This window comes from Rhipicephalus sanguineus, chromosome 1 (genome assembly GCF_013339695.2).
Source record: "Rhipicephalus sanguineus isolate Rsan-2018 chromosome 1, BIME_Rsan_1.4, whole genome shotgun sequence".
In the NCBI taxonomy this organism is placed as follows: Eukaryota; Metazoa; Arthropoda; class Arachnida; order Ixodida; family Ixodidae; genus Rhipicephalus; species Rhipicephalus sanguineus.
Window position 1 is genome coordinate 232,263,211 of NC_051176.1, and position 12,739 is coordinate 232,275,949.

The 12,739-nt window shown below is 48.9% G+C and overlaps 1 protein-coding gene across 1 annotated transcript in view; it reads right to left on the bottom strand.

Annotated features, from left to right (window-relative positions):
* Positions 1 to 8,149: 8,149 nt before the first annotated feature.
* Positions 8,150 to 12,739, bottom strand: part of LOC119374508 (sodium-dependent noradrenaline transporter) — a 33,950-nt gene continuing 29,360 nt past the window's right edge. Inside the window, exon 14 of the mRNA XM_037644639.2 lies at positions 8,150 to 12,049. Within this exon, the coding sequence (XP_037500567.1) occupies positions 12,026 to 12,049 (24 nt within the window). The 3' untranslated portion in view covers positions 8,150 to 12,025. The remainder of the gene's footprint in view (positions 12,050 to 12,739) is intronic.

Consider the following 12,739-nt stretch of genomic DNA (forward strand, 5'->3'; position numbering starts at 1 on the left):
ATTTCATGCACGGTTTATTGTTTCAGTGCAGTCGTTATGATTATTTAAGTGGCCGACCGACCGACCGGCCCTCCCTCCCTTCCTTCCTTCCTTCCTCACTCACTCACTCACTCACTCACTCACTCACTCACTCACTCACTCACTCACTCACTCACTCACTCACTCACTCACTCACTCACTCACTCACTCACTCACTCACTCACTCACTCACTCACTCACTCACTCACTCACTCACTCACTCACTTTCTGGCACTGGCATTGATTCGCACCTAACTACCCGTTCTTTCCAAGTTTCTCATCTCCCTGTGACCAGATAGAGCGGCTGGCTTCGATTCCTTCCTAAATGGATTCTGATATTTCATAAGATCTTCTTCGATTACACAAATAGAAGGCATTGGGAACTTATCAACATATCGAACAACCGGAAACATGATTTATAAATATAGGGCGTCGTTAGGCATGCCAAATTATTTTTTTGTCGTTTTAACTTTTTTATGGCAAAGATGAGAGAAGAAAGAGGCGCGTATTCCCCAATGCAACCTGACTGAAAACTCATGTTGCACCAAGATTTGAAGCTCGCTCCTAGCCAGGCATCTGAAATGGCGCGCAGCAGAACGGGGCGACACCTCGACGCAGTAGTTGAATGTGGGAGCTGGCAGAGTCAGGCTCCGGCTGAGGCGTGGCGCTGTTTACTAACACCGGAACAACGCTCGCCTCCTAGAACGCATCCACGTCGTTTCCGGTGGATCTACACCCTGCAGCTAGGAGACGGAGGGAATGGAGGAGGTGGGCAGACCGCAGATACATGGGCATGCGTGCGAGACGCTCCTCTCCAAATGTACTACATACGTTCTGATTCCATTTCACCGATACTGATTTTTATTTTTTCATATATATCTCACGTTTACCAATGCTGATCCATCCATGGACTTTATGCCATTTGTCAATCGGCTTTTTTGGTGTGTTAATTGAAGACGCGGATAACATCTGAGGGCAAGGCCGATGGGTGTTTAGCTGCATGACTAACAAACTTCCAATAATTATTTGTTAAAGCAGTTCCTTTAGGGCGCACGTAGCACTTGCGAAACTTGAGCTTGATATGAATAAAGTCGTAACCATTTGCTGAAAATCCGAAAAGAGGTGAGGAAAGAAGAGAGACAAAGTGATCAGTGGTCTCGCTTCACTTTGTGTGTCCTTTTTTGTCACGCCTAACCTGTCCGTCCTTTGCTACGCCTTAAGCAGTGCATATAGCCTCGAGGAACGGAAGCGTGTCCACAGTTCTAAAAAAAAAAGGGAAAGAAACCATGCTCATGGACGGAGCAGTTCATCTACAGCCGTCATCACGTCCTGTAAGCGTCTTGTAGTAGAACTACTGCAGATCGCGTAAGCGAGCCCCCATAGCTCAATCTGCGCCTTACCACGGTGACCACCCTACTGGACAGTATTTATAGATATACGGCTGCTGCTAGAGCATGAAGATTTAAAGCCGCAAGTCTAATATAACGACATGCGCTCCTCAAACACTCGGGATCCGAAGAGTTAGCGAAGAGGCCAGCATGCACTGCCGTCAACGTAGAACGTCAGACATTTGTTGCTGCGGCTTTTTCTATACGTACTGGATACTGCTCAACTTTGCAATTAAGATAATTGGTAGCCGTGCGCGTGAGGCGAAAGGTCGCAAGTCAGTAATTGTGTCTCAGACAACGGGGCAACGTTTCATACCGGGGGATGCACAGCTCGCGGAAGCTGGTGCCCTTTATCGGTAGATACTTCTATGCCTGTGGGAAGTAGGGGGAAAAAAGGGGAGGGGGCGCTTTTGCGATGACGAGGAAACATTGGCGGCAAAACTGCGATCAGCTCAGGCTGCAGCGTCCATCGCAATTATTCTTTCGTTCTTACGGCCAGTTCCCGCAGTCACCTGCAAAAAATGGCTGCCTTGTGGAAGTGCTGCAAATTCCGGCACTGATAGCGCTAATTACCCGACCCTTCACGCTAGCGAACTACTACAAAACATTTATCTGTCAAACAAATGCGTTAATGCACAGCCCCGCGTAATATTATGCACTTTCCTTCTGCGAATAACATAAACATTTATGTGGCCTTCTTTGTTACTGACATGGTTGTTTGCAAGCGTATATCATGTTCCATTGACACTTCTACAGCTTTTAGTTTTTTTTTTTCTTTTTTGCATGGGCCTAGCCCGATCTCGAAAATGCCATGCGTTGGTCCGGCCAAGCCGATCCCGGTGATTTGGCTTCCGTACCCGGCTAGGGCCCAGAAAGATTCAGGCCCGGCCGATACTGTTCAGTTCGACCCATTAGTCTTTGAGCCTAAGCGAAGCATGGTCTAGTTCTCGGTTGTTGTGAAAACACTAGCCCCACACAGACTACTTGAAAGAGGCAGATTTCACTATACGCATGGTTTTTAGCTAGAATTGCTGCTGAAATAATATTATCGGGTAGAAAACAAAGAAAAAAACATGGTTGATCCCTCCGTCATAGGAATCGGAATAACACGAAAGTGGAGCGTGCCCTTACAGAAGTAACTGAATGTTTATTGCACATTGATATAAGAGTGTTTGCACAATGTATATTGATGTCTGGCAGCTAATGGCACCGTTTAACGTGTATGCACCCACTTTGATGATTGGTGGTACATCTCCATCCCGACGACTAACGTCCTTATTAAATGATTAAACAAACCATTGTGATAGCTGTAGTAGTTAACGGTGAAAGTGTAATCAAAGAACGAGGTCTTATAGCCAGAAGAGCGTCGCATATTGGACGCAGAACTTGGTCGCTATCCCGCGGCCTGTTAAAATGCGATTGAACACCACGACCGGACTAGAGAGAAACCCAAAGCGCATCGTGCCGCCCCGGTATCCCGGCCGCGATTTTTCTCCGGGCGAGCGCGCGAGCGGGGAACGCGGTGTTACAGCCAGCTGAGGCAGGCGCGCGTCGCAGAGCTATTTTTGGTTTGGATTAGCGTGATGCTATGAGCGAAGCCGACGCTTTTACGACGCTTGGGTCAATGTCGCCACCTCGCGGTGTGTTAAGGTATTGACAGAATTGAACTTCTATTGAAAACGCGCCGAATGGGACGGACTTGTAACGCGTTGCAGGTGCTAATCGCGGAGGCCATAGTAATGACGAATTACTTTACCTTACAGTTCGCAGAGGGCAACACCACCCCGCCGATCAGAAGAGTGGTAGATATAAAAGGCGCGTTTGTAAAGCTTTTAGAGTCTGTGACCGTGGCGCAGTGGATAGCGTGCCCGGCATCTGTTGTTGCGGACCAAGCGGTCGTGGGTTCGATGCCCGGTGACGGAACCTTTTTTTCTTTGCCATCTGGTCGTGTACTTTTTTCGGCGTCATTTCCGTGACGGAAACATGTCATCGAAGTCTTGGTGGACCCCGGCATAAAACACTTTCGTGTTAAGATATTTATTTGTGTGTTTACCATGCTCATGTGACAGTGTGATATGAACGCTCGCATATATACTATATATTCCAAGTAGTTCTGCGGGAATATATAACAACGCAGTAGGTGAACGCTACCGTGCACACCACTAGCCATTCCATCTCACTCTTCAATATTAAACAAGCAGTGCCGCATAAAATATTGGAACTCTAGCAAACAAACTTCACGGGAGTGTGAACTATTAGCTTTCGGAACGCCAAAATAGACTGCGCCAGTAGCGACCTTAAGTAAAAATCAGCAACACACGAGGGTAGCGCACCTGTGCACTCATGTATTGTCACATGGAACATGCAATTCTTATTGATTTATTCGGCTTATTTCAAATGTTTCACTTCTTCAATTTAGAAATTAGGCATCTGCATCTCGTAATATGAGTAAGCGTGGGCTATGTCTAGTTTTATTTCAACGTTCGTGGTGTTAAGCACAGTAGACGGACGCATAGGGCAGGACATTTACACGACTAGACTTGCAGTAAGAACTACCCCTCGCGCTTCGTTCCGTGCAACAAAGAAGTATACGGGAGCCGCACATCGCGTGGCAGAACGTACATCGGCCAGAAATGACGTCGTCCCAGTGACCGGTTGCGTGAGCATGCGTGCAATGTAAAGAATAAGTATGGAGGTTAGTAAATGCGCCAGCTGCGGACGCACACCGTCACTTCGAGACACTATATGGAGGTGTACGCAGGTATCGGCACCACTGCGCCCGTGCAATCTTCAATCCCTCTCGATGATGTGGAAATGCGTATACAGGCGTATCTACCCGGGGGGCAAGGGGCGAGCTAGACCCTCCCCCCCTTACTTTCGACTGTGATCACTGTGGGCTGCACACAAGGAAACCAGCAACTGACGCGAAGTTTTCTTTCAACACAGGAATTGCGTCATTGTATTGCCACGCCCGCTTCTTGTTTTGTTTTGATGTATTCGGGTTTGACCAGCAAGGACGGTTAGCAACGCTCGACGCTGACCGCGCCGCAGTGTTCGAGAAGCTTCGCGATTGTACAGTAGATCACTTTGTTAAGATTGCGCGCAGGACGCGAATCGTCTAGATTATTCCAGAGTTTGCGCGACCACCAGTGATAAGACTGGAAAGTTCGATGCGTGATGTATAAAAGACGGCGCGTCCCAGCCATGAGCAGTTTCATCGACGGCCGACGCTTTGTTCGCCGCTATCAGGATACAGTGTGTATTGCTGTAGTTTGACTTTTCGTTTCCCGGCCACAAGTTCGGCCAAATAAAAAGTTTAATCTTGGACACACCGACTGCTACCTTCGTCGACGTCACGACCACGTGAGAGTATAATAAAATTTATCCTATATATATATATATATATATATATATATATATATATATATATATATATGCTAATGGGGGCTATAATAGCACTTTTTGTCAGGGGACAGTAGTTCTCCCATATTTTTGCTACACCAGCATGCGTCGTACGAGGCACATCTTCCCGAAGAAGTAATACCGAAGTGGTATCAAAACGATCCGGAGCCCTCCAATACGACGTGCCTCATAATCGTATCGCGGTTTTGGCATGCACGTAAAACCCCTCAAGTTATTATTGTGAAGTTGGCTTGAATACATATAATGTTTCCCCTGTAAGAGTGGACGACCTGTATTACTGCCCCCCGTGGCCGGGCAGCTAATTATTACGCTCCCACTCTGATTTCCGCCCCTGCTGCCTCGAATTAATTTTTTTTCTCTCAGTCGTTCTGTAATAACGTTGACTGGACTGAACATTTGGGTAGCGCGTTACCAAGACCTTCCTGAACATCTCCCTCGACATCGCATCTCGTTCACTTGGACAACAGCCGTTGTACCTAGCGGGTTTTCATCCACGGTTATAATTTTAGGACTTAATTAAACCAAATGTCGAGCATTGGGACGCCCAGCTTACAAGCTCAAGCCGGCCTTGAACACCAGCGACGTCTGGTGAACAGGGCCAAGCTGTCAGCTCATGGCCCACGGCATCCTGGACTAGGGACGTCGCCCACCTTGAACGACTCTGCCGTGGGCTCACTCCACTGAGTAAAGTTTATTCCTCCTCCTCTGAATTGAATTTAGGATCTAATACTGGCACCTTCCAAACGAAGGGATGACGTATTGCTATGAGTCACGTCGAGCCTGCGCCGGGCAAATCTGGCCAAGGCAGCGCGAAGGCGCCACAGATAAGGAACACCAAGCAGCCTGATCACTTGTTGATTGCACTACACTAAGCTAGAACCACCAAATGTCGAGTACCGTAAAGTTCGCAGGCTTCAGCAGTTGCAGCTAGGCGGTGGCGCACACTGGCGAGCTATCGCAGGCTCGAGTCGCGACAGCTCTCAGCGACGCGGCGGCCCCAACAGTCGCAGAGCCGTCCGTTCGCCCACCACCGAGCGATTTGGTGGCAGGCAAGCCGGAAATTGCGCCAGAACGAGGTGTGGCGTGGCAGCAGCACCAGGCGATAACGGTCCTTGACGCCGGTGGCCCGATGCGCCCCGGGCGAGGAGAAGAGAAAGAGCGTGATTGAACGGCGACGAAAAAGACACTGCGGCGCACGGGGCGCATCGTTTATTCGTTTCTTTTTTTTTACCGCTTTATTTTCAACATCCATTTTCGCGCGCAAACAAAGCGAGAGCACATAGCGATAACAGTAGTAGAGAGAAAGAGCGAGAACAACCAACCATGAGAACAGCCGCGCAACAAGACAACGAAAAAAAAAAGGGGTGGGGGCAGTGATTATATACAGAAATGAAACAGCTGTAAAGAGAAGGTTAGGGAACAAAGAATTAATCGCCGGCCCCGTGCCACGGCGCGGCACGAACCCGCGAATGCAGGCTGGGAAATGAAGGGCCTCCTCGCGGCGCTGGAGGCTCGTCGACAGATGCACGCGAATCGAAGGGGGAAGGGGCTGAGTAGCTGGAATGGGACTCCGGGAAGGTTGATGGCAAATAACTAAATTCACTTTCTTACAAAAAAAAAGAAACGACATAAACAGCGGACGCCACGTTTCGCGTGCCAGAGCCCGAAATGCAAACAACACGCTTTGCGGGCCTCTGCGCTGTGTTTCGCACCTTTCCATCGCTACCAAAGCTTTGGTCAGCTGGCGCCGCGTCCCATGTTCAAGCTGCAGTCCTCGAATACCTTTACATTGGCGCTTACGCAGTACGCAGTGACGCAGCAGTCAGCGTGGGGTCCCTGCGTGTGCGGTTTCGGCCACGCGACAGGCACCGCAGAAAGGGGCGGCCCGTTCAACGCTAACAAGACAGGATGCCACCTCTGTTCGGTGTGCGGGGAACGCTAGCCGGCGACTTCACTCGGGCGCGCTTGAAGCACCTGCCGACAGGTCTCCTGTTCCTTCCGCTGATTCCGTGGCGCCCCCAGGGACATTTTGCACGCACTGAGAGACCCTCGAGGTCGAAGAGATGTCAGCCTGACCAAGGAAACGTGTACGAGGCAGTTCGTTGTTTCACCCAGAGTCCCGTGATAGTTGCCTTTGTTTACGGGACTTAGAAGGTGCCACGCTTGCTTGCTTTTTCCCCCCATCACATTACTGTTCCCCTGACACGACTCTCAGTCTTATACGAAAAAAAAAATTGTCCAGCCTCTAGTTTAACCTTTCAAAGAGCGTTCCGCTACGGCGAACGTATTGCTGACATGCTGTGCTCTTTCACATCGTTTTCTATAAAAGTCTACGACATGTCCTTTCTTTTTTTTTAACACAATGCACTTTTACAAATGCGAATGGGCGTTCTCTGTAAGATTAGTGCACACTGAGAGGTTAGTATAAGGTGACACAATAAAAAGCTGTATTTTTAGTAGATATTGTGGTGTCCCATTAAAAACACCATGACGCTTCCACCTGAAGGTGTTCTTCTACAGCAAAACCACAAAGGCGGACCGAAAAAAAAAAAGAAAAGAAAGTCGGTACATATTCGCTTGGCTTGTGTTTCATCTTCTCTACGAAGTACCGCACTATTATGCAAACATAAGTACGCCGGAGTGCACTCATGCCAACGTAACCTAGCTGGGCATGTTACAACGATACGATATTCGTGCATCCAAATCACCCACCGGGAGCGTCATAGCGTTTTGAAGTTTTGTTCCTTATGTGGGCCTCTTGTTCTTCCTTCTTTCTATTTCTTTTTTTTGTGACAAGGAGCGCTCATTTTCAGATACAGTGCAGCCCCTGTAGGTTATAGCTGGGTTTCTTAGAACAAGACTAGAAACAGCTCTGTGTAATCTTGTGTTACACAAGCTACACGATTCCCTCTCCACTACTCGTGTCGGTTTCACTAATCTGCTTATCGGCTCCTGTGGTCATGTGTGCGTGTCGCTTCCTGGTATCACCCTACGACAGCGCTTAAAAGTAGCCCGATTCAGCACCACTGGGACCAGCTGGGAACAGGGCACAACGAGTGAATTTGCCAGACCGGCGTCCCTCTGGCGCGAGACCCCAAAGCACCACTGTCGCCCAACAACACTTATCGAGCGCCATTTGAGACGCACACATATATAATCTAGAACGTGCTCTGCAAGAGAAAAATAATGCCGCCCTTGAAATGGGCCTCGCATGATATACACTTCGTTATTACCTTGCATGCTTGCCACGTGTTGATTATGAAGTACATACCCACACAAAATAGCGAAGTGGCATTCTTTCTACGCGCGTGCTCTGAAGTCACACATCACAAGTATAAGGTGGGATGCAGAGGTGGCGGGGAAAGTAACACCTGTTTGCTACGGGGAAAACAATGCACTCTGGGAACACTGTACGCTGGGGTTTTGTTATCCTGCTTTGTGGAACACCATTTGGTGCAGCCGGCCGGGTAGACTCGGTCGGCTTGAGCCGATTCCGTCTAAAGTGAGCCGACTGGAGTCGACTCGAGTTGACCTGGGCCAACATGAATCGGCTCGAAGCAAGCTCGAGCCGACGTCCGATGCATACAGGCGAAGCGAGCTTCCTTCCTGTGGCGCACGGATCTGGTCCGCTCCAAAAATAACGTGCCGTCAAAACTTCTCTATAGACCGCAAACGTTCACAACCTTCTTTGTCCCTTGTGCAGCCCCTGAAAGTACGCCCCGTTAACAGGAGGCGACACTCCTGCGCCGAAAGGCCCGGGCGCAAGCAAACGTTCGGATGTTATACACGCTGTGGCCAAGCAACATGGCGCTACTATATCTCGTTACGTTCTTTGCGCATGCGTCTGAGTCGCTCAAAATCTTTCGTCGTCTCCTGCTAAGCTGCGTGAATACAGGGGCGCCGGAATGCATGGACGCCGACGTTACAAGTATATATCGTATATGTATAATATATATGTACTTTGTGCGCGTGGACATAAGCGGTGCTTCTCGTGAACGTGCCTGTACAGCACACACACACATATACACACATCTGGATACCACTGTGGTCAAAGCTAGGCTATTAACTACGAGCTCTACGCGCCGCCACTGGCACTGTAAGCCGCGAACGATGAGGTGACGAGCCAATGGCGGCATTTCACTAAAACACCCTGAGTTCAATTGGTTTCAAGAACACGCGTAGAAGGGGAAAAACAGAGAAGAAGAAGGTTTTCTTACTGCTCTTCTATATAATCGTGCAAATAATACGTATATGCCGTAATTTATGCGCGTTTGAATACGAAGCCTTTGTGGCCTGCATTATTACGACGCCATCCACACTTCTAACTGTAGGTATATAAATAATGCATTTTTTTTCCTACTGTATAAGAGTTATGCTAAAGCTGAAAGCAGTAAAATGAAAGGAGAGTACTGCATTGCATAATCTCATAACCAGTGCGACATGGTTATTTGATACGAGATGTGGGCAAAAGACACCTGAGGGATGCCCACGAAGCTATTGTGGGGCAGACCTGCTGTATCAGAACGTGAAGAACTCTCTGGAGCTCCGTGAAGGAATAAATAACTTTCTTTGAAACGACGAAAGGAATTATGAAAATTACAACGTCTTTGCAGTTTTTTTGTTCCCACTCACACACATGGTTCTGTCGCGAATGACTGAATACGCATTGATGGGGGGGCCGAAAGTGTTGCGGCGAGTACGGATACATTAAGCGTGAAATCATGTGCTCCCTGCCATGTTCCGCATCAAGCTGCCTCGCGCCGCTAATGCTGGGGATCACGTGTTGTTAACCGAATGGATGTTTCCTGCACGCTGAAGAGAAGGCCTCCCGGAGAAATACTGTGTTATACAGAGAAGCCCGCCGCCTCTAAGTGGAGGAAGACCACTGGTTGGAGTGATGACGCATGCGCGCCGCCTCTAAACTTCCCGTATTAGCTCCTCACAAAGAAATGCCACGAAAAAACAGCGCGTCCACGACGGGGACGCTTTTCATTGGCTATGGTACTACATCTTCAGATACACGGGCCAGTCATCATGCGCGAGCGCCGACGTAAATCGACGGCACGTCGCAAGCACCGTGGCCCGATCTTCAGCACCGACCCGGAATGACTAAGCGCAAATCAGCGGCGAGTGTGCACTCTAGGCACCGGCGTTTACGGAAACCTTGAGCTGCGTTATAAATGAGACCAGTTGCTGTTTGCTAACATATATGCCCTCGCATTATTTCCAGCAAGGTCACACACGACGTCAACGTATGGGCGTTGCAGCGGCTATGTACACATAGGTTACATTTTTGTTCCTCGTTACATTCGCACTATGTAAAATAATGTGCGCTACGCTTAAACATTCACAGTTTTGCACGCGTATACTACATGTATGGGTTATGAACGGTGGAAGTGCAGCGCGCTTTGGTCGGAAAGCGTTTTAAAAATAAAATGCGCCACTTTGTAAAATAGAGCTTTGGCACGCACGTTGCCACGCATTCAGCAAACACACAGGGGAGCGTATGTGCCGTTGAACATTCAACGTATTTAGACCTGAATAACTCTGTGTTGACCATACTGTGTGCGTCAGCGGACTTTTAAGGTTCTGAGCTTTCAAAGTCAAGCGCCAACTGCCTGCTGCTGGCAATCATGTTATATTTTTTTTTTGGTTAGCATGATTTCTTATGCAGGTATATTATTTCTAATGAGGGAGGAATGCCAGACATTGTCGCAGGGAAAAATTGAACTTGCGACAACGAATTCTGTTGTCAGCTCTCGGACCACACGCAACTGTTGCTCGTGCTGACCGGCGTAAAGCTTCCTGTTCACGTCTGGCAGAGAGAAGATGAAACGAAAAACTAACGACAGGTGATCTTGCGCGAAGTTCTGCAAACAGCACGTCAAAAATATGAGGCCTGCGTATGACACAACACTTCGATCGTGGTCCACAACACGTCACACTACACAGAACGAGCCTGAGGCAAAGCATTACGAAGACACACAGTACTGTCTATCGGACGTCGCAAGAACGAGGCAGTTCGGTTGCGCTTAACTGGCCCCTTCTTTGGATGCTACGATGCCTGCGCATTCGTGACCTTTTGTCAAGGATTGCATGACTAACTGTGCCAACAGGAAAGCGTTACACCGCACATATAATTTAGACGAGGTTCTCGAAACGAAGGTGGCGTGCTGCAACAACGATATGTTTTGTCGCGCTCTCTACACAGTGACTGACGCTCGCCATTTGATCCACATAGTACTTGTGGCGGTGCAAGAAAGCTAACGGGACGGGACCGTGCAAGGATTCTTAGACAACTTAGGTGCAGCTCTGCATGGCTCTGGTACAGTTCGATTAAATGCGAGGCTCTGTACAGCTTCAAAAGCACGGTTATATGCAACTGCTACGACTGCGGTAGGTCCTGGGAAGGAAAACCGGGGGAGGGGGAACACAATTCCCTAACCACTGGCTAAGCTAGATCAAAAGGGTCGAATGCACCGTCACCGAACACGGGCGACTTACAAGCTAGGACCAACGTTGCGCTCGGCTCAAAAACTGCCTCTGCCAACTACAAGGAAAGGGCGCCACCTTTCTAGGACAATGATGTTGGTCCCCAATGTGACGTAGCTCGTAGTACGACTGAGTATCGTCGAGTAAGACGAGCGGGGGGCAGCGCGCTTCTATAACAGCCTTTTCAGCTGCTATTTCCATCTGGCGAGACAAATCCTTCTGCAACAGCGTGGACTCAACCTCATTCTGCGCCTCACTGCACTGCCCCACGTCACAAGGATGCTTGAGTTCAACCTTTGGCGTGTTGCATAATCCCAAAGTTTCACACCCTTCGTATAACTGTTGCCGCTTGAGCGGCGGCCAAGCTCGGCGGTGTTCGCGCTGAACCTCCTAGCGAAGTAGCCGTGTAGCACAGGTGTCCGGTCACCCCCCACATTTCCCCACAAACACCACACCGCCGATGCGGCCAGTCATTCGGCACACGGGCGGCGTTCAAGCGAGCACGCTGGCAGTCTTCCCTCACAGCTGCTGCCGTGGGAGCCACGCAGAGCAAGCACGGAGGGATGTGTGAGATAGTGACTTTGGCTCCGAAAATCTTTGGCCCAAGAAGATACACACTCCAGTACAAATGGGCACCACCGGTGCAGTCACAAAATGCCACATGTCCACAGCAGGGGTGAAGCTCATGGCAGACGCTCGACGCTTCACACGTAGGTCCAGTGGCTCAGCTGTAGGAGAAATTAACGAAGAAGAAAGAGAGAGCAAAAAAAAAAAAAGTGAGTCTCAATCGACTCTTCACATTGCGAAGGAAAGCGTTATGCGGCCCACACAGCGCGGGTGCGTGAACGTAAAGGTTCTCACGAAAATTGTATCGAAAAGAAAATCTCGGTAATAATTTCAAGCGAAAAAGAAAAACGAGGGAAGGTTAATCACGTTTAGGGGCTACGCTACTTGTGACTAATTATATACATGCGTTACAATAGGGATTTTATGTGCCATAAGTTCTAGCGGCCACCGTTGAGACATGCACACCGCCCAGAAGTTCGAGTGTCAAGAGTGCCGCGGCAGTCATAAAACGCAGTCGGGTCATAACACATGTGGGAAAAGCGTTCGTATTACTTTTGATAAAGGCTGTACACATGATTTGCTACGCGACACAAGGGAAAACGTGTGAGGTGCAGAAAGGTCTGCGAGCGTGCGTTAAGGTACGACATGAATGAACAAATTTTATGTCTCATTCACAGTCACACGAAGAACGAAGCGCTCTCTTTTTTGCTGGCAATACATGCGCAAAAATTCATCTCTGCGTTTTTTTAGCTAATGTTAACCGGTGGTGACAAGCTAGTATGCAGCAAGCGTACCTGCGTAGAACGTGAATGGATAGGTTAATCTATAGCTTTTGCTTTTATCGCATAAAG